The 18591-nt window shown below is 42.5% G+C and overlaps 1 protein-coding gene across 1 annotated transcript in view; it reads left to right on the forward strand.

Annotated features, from left to right (window-relative positions):
* LOC126150978 (MFS-type transporter SLC18B1-like) overlaps positions 1-18591 on the forward strand; it is a 306251-nt gene that overhangs the window by 102667 nt on the left and 184993 nt on the right. The window contains exon 3 of the mRNA XM_049915911.1: positions 17199-17272. Coding sequence (XP_049771868.1) covers positions 17199-17272 — 74 coding nt within the window. The remainder of the gene's footprint in view (positions 1-17198; positions 17273-18591) is intronic.

Raw genomic sequence — 18591 nt, forward strand, 5'->3', positions numbered from 1 at the left:
CATTCATCTTTTAGAATGTAACATTCCACTTTTAATGTTTTGGGCCTGTAAATATAACACACATTTAGAAAAAAGAAGCAATGCAGATTTATTTTTGGGTGAAGATTACTTAATAAGGGCTGCTGGGGGAACAAAAGAAGGTACCTCCAGTGGCCCTGGAGCAGAAGGGAAGTGAAAAGGTAAAGTTCGATTTACAAAGCCTTTGATCATCTGCTCTGATTTTCAACTGAAAACAGAAGGGAGCTCTGTTCAGTGGGTGCTGCTCTGTGTCACGATTTGATTGGTAGGATAACTTTGCTGATGGCAATTTGGTTTACGTTGAATTAAACTCTTCAGTTGTTGTCACTTTGCCGCACAGAGCGGCTGTGCAATGTCACGGACTGTGAGGCCCTTCCCGCTGGAGATTAGAGTCCTCCCTCTGGCATAGGGGTGTGTGTTGTTTTAAGCATAAGCTAGTTTACATTAGTTTAAGTAGTGTGTAAGTGTAGGGACTGGTGACCTCAGCAGTTTGGTCCCTTAGGAATTCACACATTTTGTTGTCACTTCAATGAAAAGGCAACAAATGGGCATCTTGGATGTCTTCTCCTCTCTCCCTGAAACAATTCAACACAGATGAATTTGGTAACATCAGTGGGACCTTAAATTTATGGATAAAAATATTGTAATGCCATTCAACAATTCAAGTACTGAAACAAAAGTACAACAGTTATTACAGTCATTTTAAAATTAATAATGGAAGTGATTGATTGATTTCTAGAAATGGTGGAGGAAGAAACAGGTCTTGCGTGATCTGTTATAGAATAGGGGCATTGTCAGGATTCAGTCTGTCTTTCAGAGCGATGGGGGCCTACACTGTCAAACTTCGTTACAGTGACTATGTAACCACCAACTGGTCAATAAGACAACAGTTTGTTTTAGCTGTAATCAAGGAGAACAGAAACCTTGCAAGTAAAATCTGTTTTTAATTTGTTAGCACCACCAATTATGTCCTAAGTGATATCGTAACTGTAGTTTAGTGATTAAAGAAAAGTTGTGAAACTTAATATATATTAATAAAAAACAAAGATACTGTGACTTACCAAACCAGAAAGCACTGGTAGATAGACACAATAAAAAACACACAAATTTCAAGCTTTCGCAACACAAGGTTGCTTCATCAGGAAAGAGGGCAGGAGAGGGAAAGACAAAAGGGTGTGGGTTTTAAGGGAGAGGGTAAGGAGTCATTCCAATCCCAATCACCAACAAACTTTACATATTCACATACTCCTTTACCTTTAACCCAAATCAACACAGACTCATTTACAGATATCTTTCTCTTACTACAAGTATACAAAGACAATGCAGATGGCGACATATATGCGGATTTACCAAAGTCTTTATTAGCAAGTTCGGCGACATGGTAGGTACGATAGGCAATAATGTCTCTATCTACAAAACTTTCAAGTCCACCAACACTAGGTACACCGGTCCCGCCATGTACGATGGCTACAGTCAGCCAACCATTACCATGAGAAAATGTATCATTAAGGTCAATACTAAAATTAAGTCTACAACCACAGAAAACACGAGGTCCGTCAACAAGTGCAGTAGCGGTGACACTCTTCACTGGTATGAGATTCTTCTTGTCCCCAGCTGTTGTAGCAAACTCGATGTTCTCAATGGTTTTATAGACAGTCTGTTTGGTACGGCGACGGATTCTCCTGTAAGGCATCGTGGCGGCGTTCAATGCAGTTGCCTGTGCAGCAGCAGCAACGTGACTGAGGCACTGCGCAGCTCATGCTTGCTTATATAGCAGTAGCCAGTGTTGAAATTATCAATGTCCTTATCCCGGACGCGAGGAGTGGCGTTATCCCGGACGCGCGTACTCGTAATACTAGGTGCGCGTGTTAACGCGCACTCCCGCTGGCCTGCCGCCACGATTGCGTAAGCAGGCAGCGTCTATGAGTGTATGAGTGTATACCTGTTCTTTTTCCCCCCTAAGGTAAGTCTTTCCGCTCCTGGGATTGGAATGACTCCTTAACCTTTCCCTTAAAACCCACATCTTTTCGTCTTTCCCTCTCCTTCTCTCTTTCCTAATGAAGCAACTTTGGGTTGTGAAAGCTTGAAACTTGTGTGTGTGTTTGTGTTTTTTATTGTGTTTATCTACCAGTGCTTTTTCGTTTGGTAAGTCACAGCATCTTTGTTTTTTATATATATTTTTCCCACGTGGAATGTTTCCTTCTATTATATTAATATATATTAATGCGCAGAAGACACCAACTCAACAACTTGATTAAATATAACACCAACTACAAAACATGATGCTGCATACTGAATGAAGATATTGTATAGACAAATATTATGTTACTTCAAATGGAGGCAACACATGGGAGGATGATTCCTTTGACCCAAATTTGTGAGATTCCAACTACAAAGTAATTAGGTTGATCAATACTCTTTGGAAATATTGTAAAAATAAATGCTATAATAAAAGACTTACTTTCAAGCAATCACAAAAGTAATTGGTTCATTAAAAAAACAATGGAAAATCCAGTATGGAATGTAACAATACCAGAGAGGGGAAGTTGCTACTCACCATATAGTGGAGACACTGAGTCACGATAGGCACACCAAAAAGATTCACACAATTGTAGCTTTCGGCCATAAAGGCCTTTTTCAGCAATACACACACACACACACACACACACACACACACATGCATGCACGCACACACGTCTGCAGCCTCAGAGAACTGAAACCACACTGCGAGCAGCAGCACCAGTGCGTGATGGGTGTGGCAACTGGGTGGCGGTAAGGAGGAGTCTAGGGCAGGGAGGCAGAGGGATAGTATGGTGGGAGTGGTGGACAGTGAAGTGTTGCAGTTTAGATGGAGTGCAGGAGAGAAGGTGCGGAGGGGGCAGGGGGTAAGTAGCAGAAAGGAGAGAAATAAAAAGTAGTTAAAAGAATGGGTGTGGCGGTGAAGTGGCAGCTGTGTTGGTGCTGGAATGGGAACAGGGAGGAGGCTGGATAGGTGAGGACTGTGACTAATGGAGATTGAGGCCAGGAGGGTTACGGGGACCACCTGTGCAATACAGAAAAGCTGGTGTTGGTGGGAAGGATCCATATGGCAAAGGCTGTGAAGCAGACATTGAGATGAGGGAGATCATGTTTGGCAGCGTGTTCAGCAACTGGGTGGTGCACTTGTTTTTTGGCCACAGTTTGTCGGTGGCCATTCATACTGACAGACACCTTGTTGGTTGTCATGCCTACATAGAATGCAGCACAGTGATTGCAGCTTAGCTTGTGAATCACATGACTTGTTTCACAGGTAGCTCTGCCTTGGACAGGATAGGTGATGTTAGTGACCAGACTGGAGTAGGTGGTGGTAAGAGGATGTATGGGATGGTCTTGCATCTAGGTCTATTACAGGGGTATGAGCCATGACGCAAGGGATTGTGTAAGGATGGACAAGTATTTTGTGTAGGTTCGGTGTACGGTTGAATACCATGGTAGGAGGGGTGGGAAGGATAGTGGACAGGACATTTCTCATTTCAGGGCATGACGAGAGGTAATCAAAACCCTGGCGGAGACTGTAATTCAGTTGCATCAGTCCCGGATGGTACTGATTTACAAGGGGAATGCTCCTCTGTGGCTGGACTGTGGGACCTTGGGAGGTGGTGGCAGACTGGAAAGATAAAGCATGGGAGATTTGTTTTTGTACAAGGATGGGAGGATAATTACGGCCAGTGAAGGCTTCAGTGAGACCCTCGGTATATTTTGAGAAGGACTGCTTGTCACTGCAGATGGGTCGACTACGGGTGGCTAGGCTGTATGGAAGGGAGTTCTTGGTATGGAATGGGTGGCAGCTGTCGAAGTGGAGGTATTGCTGGTGGTTAGTAGGTTTGATATGGACGGAGCTACTGATGTAGCCATCTCTGAGGTGGAGGTCAACATCTAGGAAGGTGGCTTGTTGGGTTGAGTAGGACCAGGTGAATGAAATGTGGGAGAAGTTGTTGAGGTTCTGGAAGAATGTGAATAAGGTGTCCTCACCTTCAATCCAGACAGCAAAGATGTCATCAATGAATCTGAACCAGATGAGTGGTTTAGGTTTCTGGGTTTTTAGGAGGATTTCTCTAGATGGCCCATGAATAGGTTAGCATAGGTTGGTGCCATGCGGGTGCCCATAGCTGTACCATGGATTTGTTTGTAGGTAATGCCCTCAAAAAAGTAGTAATTGTGGGTGAGGACATAGTTGGTCATGGAGACTAGGAAGGAGGTTGTTGGTTTGGAATCCATAGGGTGTCTGTAAAGGTAGTGTTCGATAGCAGTAAGGCCATGGGCATTAGGAATGTTAGTGTACAGAGAGGTGGCATCAATAGTGATGAGCAGGGCACCGTGTGGCAAAGGGACAGGAACTATGGAGAGTAGGTCGAGGAAATGGTTGGTATCTTTTATATAGAAGGATAGGTTCCGGGTAATAGGTTGAAGGTGTTGGTCTACGAGAACAGAGATTCTCTCAGTGGGGGCACGGTAACCGGCCACAATGGGGCATCCTGGGTGGTTGGGTTTATGGACTTTATGAAGCATGTAGAAGGTAGGAGTGCGGAGAGTGATAGGGGTAAGTAGAGAGGTGGACTCTGTGGAGAGGTTCTGAGATGGGCCTAAGGATTTGTGTAGTGACTGGAGATCCTGCTGGATTACTGGAATGGGATCACTGTACCATGGTTTGTAGGTGGAAGTATCTGACAGCTGACAGAGTCCTTCTGCCACATAATCCTTGCGATTCAAAGCAACGATGGTGGAACCTTTGTCTGCAGGTAGGACTATAAGGTCGGGATCAGTTTTTAGATGGTGGACTGCAGTTCTTTCTGCAGATGTAAGGTTAGTATGTATGTTGAGGGTTTTGGGGAATGATGGTGAGGCAAGGTTCGAGGTTAAGAAACTCTGGAAGGTTAACAGGGAGTGGTTTGGAGGCAGTGGGGGTGGATCATGGTCAGATAGAGGAGTGAACAGAGTTCGGCACGGTTCAATAATGGACTTTGGTTGAGTCTGATTGGTCAGGTTGGTGGTGAAAAAGTGTTTCCACTGTAGGAACTGAGAGGAGGAGAGAAGGGCTTTAACTAGTCCTGCATGGTTGAATTTGGAAGTGCAGCAAAAGGTGAGGCCTTTGGAAAGGACTGATATTTCTGTTGGACAAAGGCCTCTGGAGGAAAGGTTCATAACTGTGTTGCGGGTCTGTTTAGGTTTGGGTTCTGTGTGGTGGTGGGAGGGAGTTTTGGAGGGTGGGGTACGTGTAGTAGGTCTGCGAGTCAGGGTTTGTCAGCTACGAAGGGGCATGGGGGAGGTTTGGAGGTTGTTGTAGAAGTGGTGGACAGTGGTACTCTGAGGCGGGAATAGGAAATGAGTGGGATGGAGAGCTTTTTGAGGTGGTGTTGTGCATGTTGCTCAAGTTCCTGCAGGGCAAGAGTTTCAGTGTGTGTTATTGGTTCCAGAATTTGGGATTACATAGCAGGAGAATTTTGCGGTTGGAGAGAAGGTACTGCAAGGAGGATTGGGCTTGGTTGATATTCTTTTGCAGCATATTGTTGGTGAGGGCTAAGGATTGCCGAAATCTGAACAGGTGGAGGTCATTGTGGAAGGAGGGGTGGCAACCAGAGATGGGTAATTTGATGCTAAGGCCATTAGGGGGATTTCATGAGCCAAACAACAACGCAGGAACAGTATGTGGGACTGGGATCGTGCTAGGAATAAGGAAACTTTTCTGTATTGATGCAGATGGAAGGAGCAAGGATCCATGGTGGTGCAAAAAATGCGAAAAACTATGTAAGAAACTAGAATTACGTCCGAAAGATTATGCAAAAATACACTCAAATACGAGTGAAAAATACGAAAAGGGCAAAATGGATGCACAAGGGGGAAAAATGAGATGAAATCTGAGGAAGACGATGGTGTGTAAGGCGAAAAGTCACTAAAATTGGTGAGAAGTCACAGGGGTCAAAGTAGAGAATAACAAATCATTAATAAATATATGTATATTACTGTGGGTAGCAGGTTTGAGGGCGGATAAGCATAAAGAAGGGGAACGGCAGGTGTGACTGGATGAGGTGGATTTAGAGGGTGCGAACAGGGATAGAACGGAGAAAGTGTGGGGGATGGGGAGGGTTCGTAGGTAGCGATGTAAGATCGCATGACACTGGAAAGGTATGGGAGTTAACACGCAATTACTTCTCCTTTGAAGGCATTACCTAAAAACAAATCCATGGTACGGCTATGGGCACCCACATGGCACCATCCTATGCTAACCTATTAATGGGCCATCTAAAGGAGTCCCTCCTAAAAACCCAGATCCTAAACAACTCACCTGGTACAGATTCATTGATGACAGCTTTGCTGTCTGGATTGAAGGTGAGGACACGTTATTCACATTCCTCCAGAACCTCAACAACTTCTCCCCCATTTGATTCACCTGGTCCCATTCAGCCCAACAAGCCACCTTCCTAGATGTTGACCTCTAGCCGAGAAATGTCTACATCAGTACCTCCGTCCATATCAAACCTACTAACCACAAGCAATACCTCTACTTCAACAGCTGCCACCCATTCCATACCAAGAAGTTTCCTTTCTTACAGCCTAGCTACCCGTGGTTGTTGCATCTACAGCGACGAGCAGTCTCTCTCAAAATATACTGAGGGTCTCACTGAAGCCTTCAGTGACCGTAATTATCCTCCCATCCTTGTACAAAAACAAATCTCCCATGCCTTATATTTTCAGTCTCCCACCACCTCCCAAAGTCCCACAGTCCGGCCACAGAGGAGTATTCCTCTCGTAACTCAGTACCATCTGGGACTGATGCAACTGAATTACATTCTCCACCAGGGTTTTGATTACCTCTCATCATGCCCTGAAACGAGAAATGTCCTGTCCACTATCCTCCCCACCCCTCCTACCATGGTATTCTGCCGTACACCAAACCTACACAATATACTTGTCCATCCTTACACAACCCCTGCTCCCAATCCCTTACCTCATGGACCCCTGTAATAGACCTAGTGCAAGACCTGTCCCATACACCCTCTTACCACCACCTAATCCAGTCCGGTCACTAACATCACCCATCCCATCAAAGGCATTGCTACCTGTGAATCCAGTTATGTGATTTACGAGCTAAGCTGCAACCACTGTGCTGCATTCTATGTTCTATTCTGTCTGTCAGTATGAATGGCCACTGACAAACTTTGGCCAAAAAACAAATGGACCATCCTGTTGCTGAACACGCTGCCAAACATGATCTCCCTCATCTCAATGACTGCTTCACAGCCTGTGCCATATGGATCCTTCCCACCACCATCAGCTATTCTGTATTGCGCAATTGGAAACTTTCCCTGCAATACATCGTATGTTCCCGTAACCTTCCTGGCCTCAATCTTCGTTAGTCACTGTCCTTACCCATCCAGCCCCCTCCCTGTCCCCATTCCATCACCACACAGCCGTCATTTCACCGCTACACCCAGTCTTTTAATTTCTTTTTATTTCTCTCCTTTCCGCTACTTACCCCCTCCCCCTGTCGCACCTTCTCTTCTGCCCTCCGTCTAAACTGCAACACTTCATTGTCCACTACTCCCACCATATTATCCCTCCCCCTCCCCGCCCTAGCCTCCTCCTTACCCTCACCAATTTGCCACTCCCATCATGCACTGGTGCTGCTGCTCGCAGTGTGGTTTCAGTTCTCTGAGGCTGCAGATGTGTGTGCAAGTTGCTTTTGTGTGAGTGTGTGCGTGCATGTGTGTATGTGTATCTACTGCTGCAAAGGCCTTTATGGCTGAAAGCTGCAATTGTGTGAATATTTTTTTTTTTTCCTATCGCAATTCAGCATCTCCGCTATAAGGTGAATAGCAACTTTCCTTCTCTGGTATTGGTTCATAAAACAAATACAGAACAATAGATTTTAATTACGAAAACAAATTCGAGGTGTGATTGGAATTGATTAAAAAATTACTGAAGTTAATGGCAGTAGGGAAATAAGTCTACACCGCACTTAATATTGGTTCAATCAACTGGAACCGGAAGCAGATGTATGATCAACTGGAGAAGGTGAACATTTTCACCTGTATAACTTGTATATGTAACAACAACATAAAGTAATCCCATGCAGTCAACTGATCTGTGGACCAGAGAACTTCAGTGTTATTAGTATCTTACAGGAAGGCTATAGCAAGATGTGTACTGAGAGAGAAATTCAGCATTAAGTAACAAGTATGGTTCAATAATAACATTCAAATTTTCTTTCGGTTGTTTGGAGAACTGGAAACTAGGTTCTAGGGTATTGCATTAGGATACTTTGAATAAAAGTCCACTATTAATCAGTGACACCTGGCACATGTGTAGAGTGAAAGTCTGAGCGTAACACATAAGTGAAACCAGAATGAGGTTCAACTAACAGTCAGAGATATGACAGTTGTTTAGTTTGTGTAAATAATAGAGTAATTTCACAAAAGGAGGTATTGGTGTATAAAGTTAAATCAGTACAAATGTAGTTTGAGATCTACTAGGAATTCTGTTACTCTGCAGCAGACAAATGGTATGTGCTTGTTGATTACCTCTGGATCTTAGTGTTTTATGTGCAAGTGCTCTACTGACTGAGCTACCCAAGTATGACTCACAACCAAGTATCACAGGTTTACTTCCATCAATGTCACTTTTCCTATTTTTCCACTGTCACAAAAATTCTTCTGCATACCTTAGTGAACAAGCACTCTTGGAAGAAATGAAATTGCGGAGAAGAGATACTGGCATGAGTAAAGCCTGAGGATGGCTCATAAGCTATGCTTGGATAGCTAGGTCAGTATGGCACACAACTGAGAAAAGCAAAGGTCCCAGATTTGAGCCCCAGTCCAGCAAACAATTTTGATCTCCCAAGAAGTTTCAAGTCTTAGGTACTTAATTGTTTGCCAGTGTATGTAATTGCAAGTAAATTTTCAGGGACTAGAAAAAATGAAAATCTACATCCTTCCAATTAACAATTCAGACAAAGAGCAGGAATCTGCAAATGAAGAATAAGTTACAAGAAACCTTGGTGAAATTCACAGTAATGCAGTTATATTACTGTGATATAAATCCAGAAGTGATGGGATAAATCATTTGAAGAGGGTAGTGAAGTTGTATTGAAATATTCATAGGGGGATGGATAAAGTGTTCAAGGGGAATTAAAATTCAACTAATGTATTTTGTAGGCTGACACTAATGTAACCACTCAGTCAGAAAAGAAATTTATTTTCCAAAATATTGTTTGTAACACAGGATGTTTTTCCAGTTGCATACATTAAGTTGGTTCTGAGTAGCATTTATACCCTGCATTATTAATTTATGAATGCGCTTATAGTGAGATAGTTACTGGGCAATGACCCAACTGTTTTCCATTAGATATGATAGTAGCTTCTGTCAGTAGAACTATACTCTAAGGTGCAAGCTTCCTTAGATATAGAATTCCGTTGTAGAAGACCACCCACATTCAGGGATCTCAACCAGGAGAGCATTGTCTGCTTCATTGAGCATTCAGAATCACACACATATGCCAAATAGATTTTGTAAGGTGGATAATATGCCCTACTAACAAATTCGTAAATGAACTCAGGGCTACATTTCTATAGAAGAAAGAAAACACAATTGAAAACATGTGCACAATGGAAAGGGGGAAACTTCTGCACCTCAGAACAACCAGTCAGGGTACATATGATACAAAGTAAAAAAGGGGTCAAAGACATAGATAACAAACTGACATATGAACATACCTAAAGCGAGGAAAGAGAAACTCTCACCTAGAAGCCACTGCAGAATGTCCTTTCTTCTAAGTAGAAACGAAGTCTACAAAAGGTGCTATATTATGTCTTTGCCACATCCCCTGCCTTCACATACACACATTTGAGTCAATGCATAGTGCAGCGTTTTGCGTACTTGGCAGCAGAAGTTTGAGAAACTTCATAAACATTGACCATAATTTCAGCATAATGTACAGTGGTTAAAACTGTGTGATTACAGTGTCTCAACATACTGAAGAAATGCAAACATATAATGCAAAACTATCCAACACTAGAGATGGGTAATAACAAAATATGGCAATAGGAAAAAAAGATCAGATGAGGCTGGAAAGGGCATATCGGATAATTTTGGGACAATGGGGACTGTATAACATGTCAATTAAGAGTAATCAGTTTTTGGAAATTTAATGTAACTGGAGACAGAAAAAAGCTACTCACCAAGAGGCAGCAGGAGAACACACATATATAGGTATTTAAATCTTCAAGCTTTCAAATCCAGTGTCTCTTTCTCCTGGCAGAAAGATTGAAGGAGAAGGAAGAAGAGTGAAGGAAAAGGACTGATGAAGTTTAGGAAATGGAGAGAGTTCAGTAAAGTTGCCCAGGACCCCAGGTTGGGAGAGACTTACTGGACAGGATGAGAAGGAACGACTGATTGTTGGGGGACTCCACTGAATTAGATTTGAAAACCTGAGAGCTTAAAGGGTAATACACAAAATGGAGATTACAGTCAAAACATCATGCATGAGCTATAGGAGTGGAAAGCTAAGTGCATTGTATGTGATAGAGGTGGGAAGGGGTGGGATTATAGGAGAGGTGAAAAATAGACAGGTCAGAAAATGAAAGTTCTTGAAAATCAAATTGGAGTGAAGAAACGAATAGTTACTGTAAAGAAATACTGAGACAGAAGAAATTAATGTAAATTAAGGTCAAGCAGGCGGCGAGAACCAAGGACATGTTGAAACCTCAGTTTCCACCTTTGGGGTTCTGAGAAATTGGCGTCTGGAGGAGGAATCCAGAGGGTGCGTGTGGTGAAACAGATCTTGACTGTCATGTTGTACTTGCTCTGCAACAGGATATTGTAAGTTGCCTGTACACACCCTCTGCTTATGCCCATTCATCCTAACCGATAATTTGGTGGTAGTCGTACCAATATAAGAGGCCAAACAGTGTTTACATAACAGCCGGTATATGATGCATCATCTCACAAATGGCTCTCGTTTTTGGTATATATTTTTCCATTTACAGGGCTGCTTTAGGTGGTGGTAAGAGGGTGCATAGGGCAAGTCTTGCAGTGGGGACAGTCATAGGGGTAGGAACCATAGGGTAGGGAGAGGGGTGCAGAAGGAACATAGGGTCTGATGAGGATATTATGGAGATTGGGAGGGTGATGAAAGCTATCTTTTTGTGGTGTGTAAAATGTCAGAAAGAATGTACCTCACTTCAGGGCATGATTTTAGGAAGTCATGGGCATGTCGAATAATTGATTAATCAACAATGAAAAATCCAGGATGGAATATAACACAGTTGCCTGAGACTGTGTGTGTGTGTGTGTGTGTGTGTGTGTGTGTGTGTGTGTGTGCGCGTGTGCGTGCGTGCGTGCGTGCCTATTGTTGACAAAGGCCTTAATGGCTGAAAGCTGTAATTGTGTGAATCTTCCTGTTCTGCCTATCACGGCTTAGCATCTCCGCTGTGTGGTGAATAACTGATTAACATATTCAAGACCAGGATAATACTGAGTGACAAGTGGTGTACCCCTATGTTGTTTTTTGGAGGGACCAGCAGTACCGGGATTGGATGTGATAGCCCAGAAATTTGCTTTTGAACTAGGCAGGTGGGGTAATTACATCCAGTGAAGGCTGGGGTGAGAGTGGTGATGTATTGCTGTAAAGAGTCTGCATCTAAAGAAATAGGTTTTCATTTAATGCCAAAGCTGTATGGGAGGGAATGCTTGACATAGATACGATGGGAACTATCAAAATCTGAGTAATGTTGTTTGTTGGTAGGTTTAATGTGGACAGAAGTGTGAAGCTGCCTTTGATGAGGATGAGACCAACATCAAGAAAAGTGGCATGGGTTTTGGAATAGGACCATGTGAAATTTGATTGGGAGAATGTATTCAGAGAGTCCAGGAATTTCTACAGGTCGGACTCACCAGGAGTCTATATGGCAAAGATGTAATCAATGTGTCTAAACCAAACCAGGGGCTGAAGGCTTATGGATCCCAGGAAAGCCAGGTCCTAGTGACCCATGAAAAGGTTGGCATAGGAAGGAGCCTTCCTGGTTCCCATGGCTGTTCCCCTGGTCTGTACATATGTCTTCCCCTCAAAGGTAAAGCAGTTGTTGGTTAGTATAAAGTTGATCAAGGTGAGCAAAAATGATGTCATAGGTTTGGAATCAGGTGGTCACTGACTGAGGAAATGCTCAAAAACACACAGATCATATACATGGGGAATGTTTGTATAGAGGGAGGTGGCATCAGTGGTGACAAGCAAGGTGTAAGGTGGGAGAGGGATGTTGTGGGAGTGGGACAGGCACGGATTTCAGATGATTTCAGAAATGGTTGGTATCTTTGATATAGGAGGGAAGTCTTTACGTTTGGTGCTTTGAGGGTGCTTTGAAGCTAGCAACTACAGGGTGACCAGAATGAGTGGGTTTGTGACTCTTAGGAAGAAGGAAAAAGATGGAAATACGTGCTTTTGGGTGGGGTGAGGAGTTCAATAGATTGAGGTATTAGTCCTTGTGAGGGGCCTGAGGTTTTAAGGAGGGCTGTAAGTTAGTTTGAGTCACAGGAATGGGATCTTGATGGCAGACACTGTATGTAGAGGTGTCAAGACAGGTGGTGTAGACTTTCAGTAACATACTCCTTTTGGTCAAGTATCACAGTGGTAGATCCTTCATCTGCTGGGAGAATAATGATGGAGTCATCAGCTTTTAGGGAATGAAGAGCCTAAAGTTCTGCAGAGGACAGATTAGGGTCATGTTGTAGTGACCTGAGGAAAGGTTATGAAACAATGCTGGATCTGAGGAATTCTTGGAAGGCTTGTGAGGAATGATTTTGAGGTAGTGGCGGCAGATCAAGTTGGGACCATGGTCAGAACTTTTCAAGGCAGGGCTCAATGTCAGGTTTGCTGTTGGAAAGGTTGTGGGGCTGGGTTGCAAAGTGATATTTCCAGTTGACATTACATGTGAGGTAAAGAAGGTCCTTCACAAAAGCAGCATGATTGATTATAGGTTTAGGGCTGAAAGCGAGACATTTGGATTATATAGTTAATTCAGGAGGGGAGAGCACTTTAGATGAGAGGTTGAGTACACTGGACAGTGGTTACTGATTCTTGTGATCATGAGCTATCATTGGAGACCATACTGAATACTTGGGGAATGTTCAAAAGCTCGGCCAAGCTCTGTTTGTAGGAGAGAAATGGTGCTTCAAGATGTTACTGTTTAGGGAGCTGCAAAAGGGACATGAAGGGAAACACCATTATTCAGGTAGTTTAGCTTTCTGAGGTGAAGTCTGGCATGTTTTTGCAGTTTGAAGTTGGCTTGGCAGGTAATGCTATCCAAGGAAACATGAGGGCAGATAACTACAGGTTTTTGTAGGAGGAGGTAAGTCTGGTGGAGTGGAAATTGGCGAATTAGGTATATAGTTCATAGAGTAATTGGGTAAGTGCAAGAGATCGCTGTATTTGGAATTGTAAAAGAGTCTGGTGTGAAGTTGGATTACAGCCAGAAACAGGGATTAAGTGTTGGGCCTGTGGGAGTAAATCCCAGGGACAATCTTGTTCCTATATCAATGATAAAATCAATCAATGGGTATGTCCCAAATGAAATAACAACAGTATGGAAAGGATAGATTGCTACTCATGACATAGAGGAGGTCTTGAGTTGCAGACAGGCGCAATGAAAAGGACTGCCACAATATTAAGCTTTTTGACAAAGTCCATCTACTGAAATAGAAAACAAACATGTATGGTTAAAAGTACAACTAACACACACATGGTCACTGTCTATGTGGTGTCACTGCCAGACACCACACTTGCTAGGTGGTAGCCTTTAAATCGGCCGCGGTCCGTTAGTATACGTCGGACCCGCGTGTCGCCACTATCAGTGATTGCAGACCGAGCACCGCTACACGGTAGGTCTAGAGAGACTTCCTAGCACTCGCCCCAGTTGTTCAACCGACTTTGCTAGCAATGGTTCACTGACAAAATACGCTCTCATTTGCCGAGACGATAGTTAGCATAGCCTTCAGCTACGTCATTTGCTACGACCTAGCAAGGTGCCATTACCAGTTACTATTGATGCTGTAAAACATGTACCGTCAAGAGCGATGTTCACCAATTATGGATTAAAGTTAAGTATTCCAGCAGCTACGTACGTTATTTGCTATTATAATTACCTTGCCCTGTTCCAGACCTCACACCAGCCTGCGTGAGCTTAAACGCGTGCCTTTCGGCTTCCTCCTAGTGGATTGGCTGTCTGGCCAGTCCACAACAGTCTACAGGTGCTGGAGCATTCTAACACTGAAGACAGTGGCTGTGTGTGTGTGTGGAGTGCCTCTTTTTCTCTCATACTGGATTCACTTTGTGGAAGTGGGAGGAGGGGCAGTGGCATAACCACTCCTTTTTGCAATACATATATTCCCATTCCTATATGAGCTCTTTCCACTCAAGCTACTCAGTAACCTGTTTGGTTTGAGAGATGTCATAAAGTCTGACAGATCACTCTCTCATATCTGATCCAAACACTCTGCTGTCTTATGGTCTGGCCATCCACAGTGAGTGTAAAGCAGTTCAGCAATGAATGCACATCTAATGGGGCTTACCTTCTGGGGCAGAAGTATGGGAATGGGTGAATTGGTAGATTTCATCACATAGAAATGAAATTTGTATGACCTCTTGTAGTATGCTTGGAGAACTACAGTTCATCCAGCACCTACATAGGTATCAATGCTTCAAGTGAAATATCCAGACAATGAGTTTCCACTTCGTTGAAGAAATCAAATGAGTCTACACTGAACTACTGCTTCACTACGAAGAACCATGTTCAGCTCATTAATTCTCTTCCCCCCCCCCCCCCCCCCCTTTTCCTCCACTGTTGATACTTGTGCCATGAGACAGCTCTTATCAGGTCAACAAAGCCTTCTCAATCCTCTCTAAAATTTTGGCATATGATGAAAAACTTGTCTCTGTAGCAGCTAATATACTTTTGTCAATATTTATTCTCTTGTCCTTGTACAAGGACATCAATTGATAATATTTCTCAGCCCTTACATGGAATCTGCATAGGAACTAGCTGATCTCTCCTTGCAACTTTAGGCTGTTGACTACTACCTGTATTTCACCACCTTATGCTCACATTTTCTCTGCATCAGTTAACATTTTGTTAAGAGAGTGTGGTGTTTTCCCCTGATTTACCCATGAAGGTGGCATCCAGTGAACCCAATGCAACATCGATTAGATCCTGCCTCTGAGAGGCCCAGAAATGGGGAAATAAGGCCAGCTCCTGGCACATTGCTGCTTTGTGGTGTCACATTGTGTAATTCCTCATTGAGAGGCTTTTGCAGGCTTTCTTCTCCACCCAGAGTTGCCACATCTTTGCTTGCATTTCTGGATCTATCTTCAGCTTTCCCTGTGACCTCTTATCGGGCATCCATTTGAACTATATGCATCAAAGCAAAACAAAAATGTCTTTGACAGTAACCCTCAGCAACGTCTCTGGCAGTGTTTTCTCCCTAGATTCAAAATTTGCAACTTTTGGATGCAGTTTTATTAATGGCATGGAAGCTATAGGCAGCAATAGGGCAGCAGCCGAAGTAGTGATGTTGGAGCCAGTGCCTGGTGTTGTGACACTGGGCTGTCATACCTGCACTGGTAGCTTTGAACAGCAGCAGCAGCAGAGGTGCTGTGTTGATTATGACGGGTAGCCCAGACTGCCTGTGATAGGCAAAGCATGTGGCCAGATGTGCCTATGTGGCAATTTAATGCATCTGCTCATCAATTCAGAAATTCTTTGTGGCACATCAAAACCAGCAGCAGAAGTAATTTGGAATCCCACACCTGACACCAGAATGTATGCCTCATTGGTGGGCAGGCATATATTCAGGATTTAAGAATGGTCTGAACTTGTAAATGAAATACTTCTTTAGGAAAAAGAAGCTGTATAGATTTGTTTTCCAATGGGGATTACATATTGAGGATTTCCAGGGGGTGAGAGAAGATAACTCCAGTGGCCTCAATCCCATCTCAGAGAAGGAGCAAAGTGAAAAGTTAAAGTTTGAGTACTAAGCCATTGATCATCTGCTCTGTTTGACAACTCAGAGCAGAGGAGAGCTCCATTCAGCAGGTGCTGCTCTGAGAGCCTTCTGTTAGATGACGCTGTGGCACAATCTTGAGTTGCAGGGTGACTTTGCTGAAGATGATTCAGTCTATTCTGGAGTGGACAGGTCAATGTGGAAACATGATGGATGAAAAAGACAGTTTATATAAAAACTTTCTTTTCCTGGGGCCGCCATGTACAGCTTTGATATCACTTAGCAACACTTTCATTTTTGTATTCTTGTTTCTCATAATATTTAAATACTTTGTTTCACTTGTTCTAACTATACACTTGTAACATGACACCAGTTATCAGTTCTATGTTTATTTTGCAGCAGTTTTCATGAAACTGCAGTGTGCACTGTTTGCACTGATACCTTTCCAGACAATTTTGTTACAATTATCCTCAGTTTTAACATCAGGGTGCTCAGGGAAATTTTCATCTGCTAGTCTGATTGGTGCCATCCTACCTCAATAAATGTTGTTCTTGACCATTGTCGTAACAAAACCTGTTACCATCTTTTTGTACACTCTACTCCTTCTATTCCATTAATTTTTATCCCGCAAAAGGTACATGCTATAATGAAATGTTTTACTGTGTGCTGTCAGCCTTGCTAAATAATCCTTATCTCAGAAACTCAGATGAGAAAATACTTTATATTCCTTAACAATGTTCATTAAATTCTCATTTCTGCAATAAAGAGGCTTTTGTATGTGTTTTAAGTGATGCAAACCTTGTTGAAGTAGCATGGCAGTAAAATGCTGAATTCACGCTGTGGGAAGAACTGGATGCAAATAATGTTCCAGCCATCCTGTCTTAATTTTTTTGTGACATTCAGTATTCCATTCGAGGAATGCTGAGATTATTACTTTGGCTGCACGTGTCACAAAGTCAGTACTAGTGGATAGAGCTGTATATCTGCAAATTAAATGAGATTTATTTTTGCCACAGTGTATTTTAATCCCAAGAAATGTCATTAGTGCATGATAACAATTGTGATTTTTGAGGATCTTTCTAGAGAATGGATTATTAAATAACTCATGAAACCAAAAGTCATTTCACTGATTATGATGTTTTGCTCTATTTTAGTTGCCTCTCACTGGTGCAAAGTTTTTGTTCATGACTGGAATGTTTGTAGCAGGCAGTTGCAACTTCCTCTTTGGGTAAGTTTGAAAGCAAAATTTTTTCTATTAGCGTGTAGTCAAAATATTAAGTTGAACTTTTAAGGTCACAATAACTGATAAAATGGAAAGGATACAATCCTTCACATCAAGTCTTGCTATTTACCTAACAGAATCACCCAACAGGAATGAAATAGTTAGGGACAGTTACCAACTGATAGGAGCAACTTTTCTTCCAATATGAATGTTATTACACCTTTTATGTCAGAAGGTATGAGAGTACTTCTTCGTGTTATCCTATTTCTGAAATTTAAATTAACATGTGCATAAATATTGTTTTGAAATTTCTTAGTTTTAAAATAATAAAAAATAGTGTTAGGTGAAAAATACAAACAAATGACCTCTCACCAACTTTTGTCATCCAGCAAGTGGTCTGCTGCACTGTGGTGTGTCAGTGGCCATAACCTGTGACAATTAGCAGTGACCCCTGTCATCAGCATGTTGTCCAATGCAGGTGGCACTTTGCACTCAAATCGTGGTACTCTTAGTACACTGTAGACATGCTATCACTTGAAAATGCCAGTGCTTATAACATAATGGAGATGTTATCTCCCAAGCTTTGTGTAGCCGTAATTTTTCTATGATTGTGCCTTATATTCTCTTCTGTTCTACTGTTTTGGCCCACACTGGCAGCCATATGTTCTGAAACTGTTTATGTTATGAGATGAATAAAACATATTTCACATTTCATTATGAGGTGTGACCCAGGAAACTTAAGGGTCCCCAAGTCTATAGCAGTTTTGTGAGCATTTTTTGAAACAAACACAAGTAGTGGCATCTCACTAGTAATTCCAGTTATGGTGAGAACACTATACTAATCATATAGATCCTGACTGCAGACCTCAAAAGTTGTAGTAAAATTGCAAAATTGATTCAGAAAATGATGAATGCAGTTGTTTTTATGAAGAACCACTAATTTCAAATGTTGTGGTTGGTGTTCCCCAGGACCGAGATGTGGATACATAACCTATAAAGTTGCCAAATCCATTTCAGAGAAAGTATTGGCCTTTGCACAAGCATATGTGGTTCCACAAACAGCTCAAAATTTGTTTCACAAAAAGATAATGTTGTTAATGCACAGCTTGTTCATGATAATTTGATGATCTTGCTGGTACTGCCAGAAGTGGAGAAAATTGGCATTAGTTGAAAGATATTCATTTCTCTCTGAGCACTGCCAACATTAAGTTGCTCATAGACCTGAAGTATTACTGTACACATCATTAAGGGTAATTGTGGCAACACTGCAGGAAACAGGCAACACTGCCTTCTCCCCAATGCTTTTCTCCCCCCAACACTCCTAA

Source organism: Schistocerca cancellata, chromosome 2 (assembly GCF_023864275.1).
Source record: "Schistocerca cancellata isolate TAMUIC-IGC-003103 chromosome 2, iqSchCanc2.1, whole genome shotgun sequence".
NCBI lineage: Eukaryota > Metazoa > Arthropoda > Insecta > Orthoptera > Acrididae > Schistocerca > Schistocerca cancellata.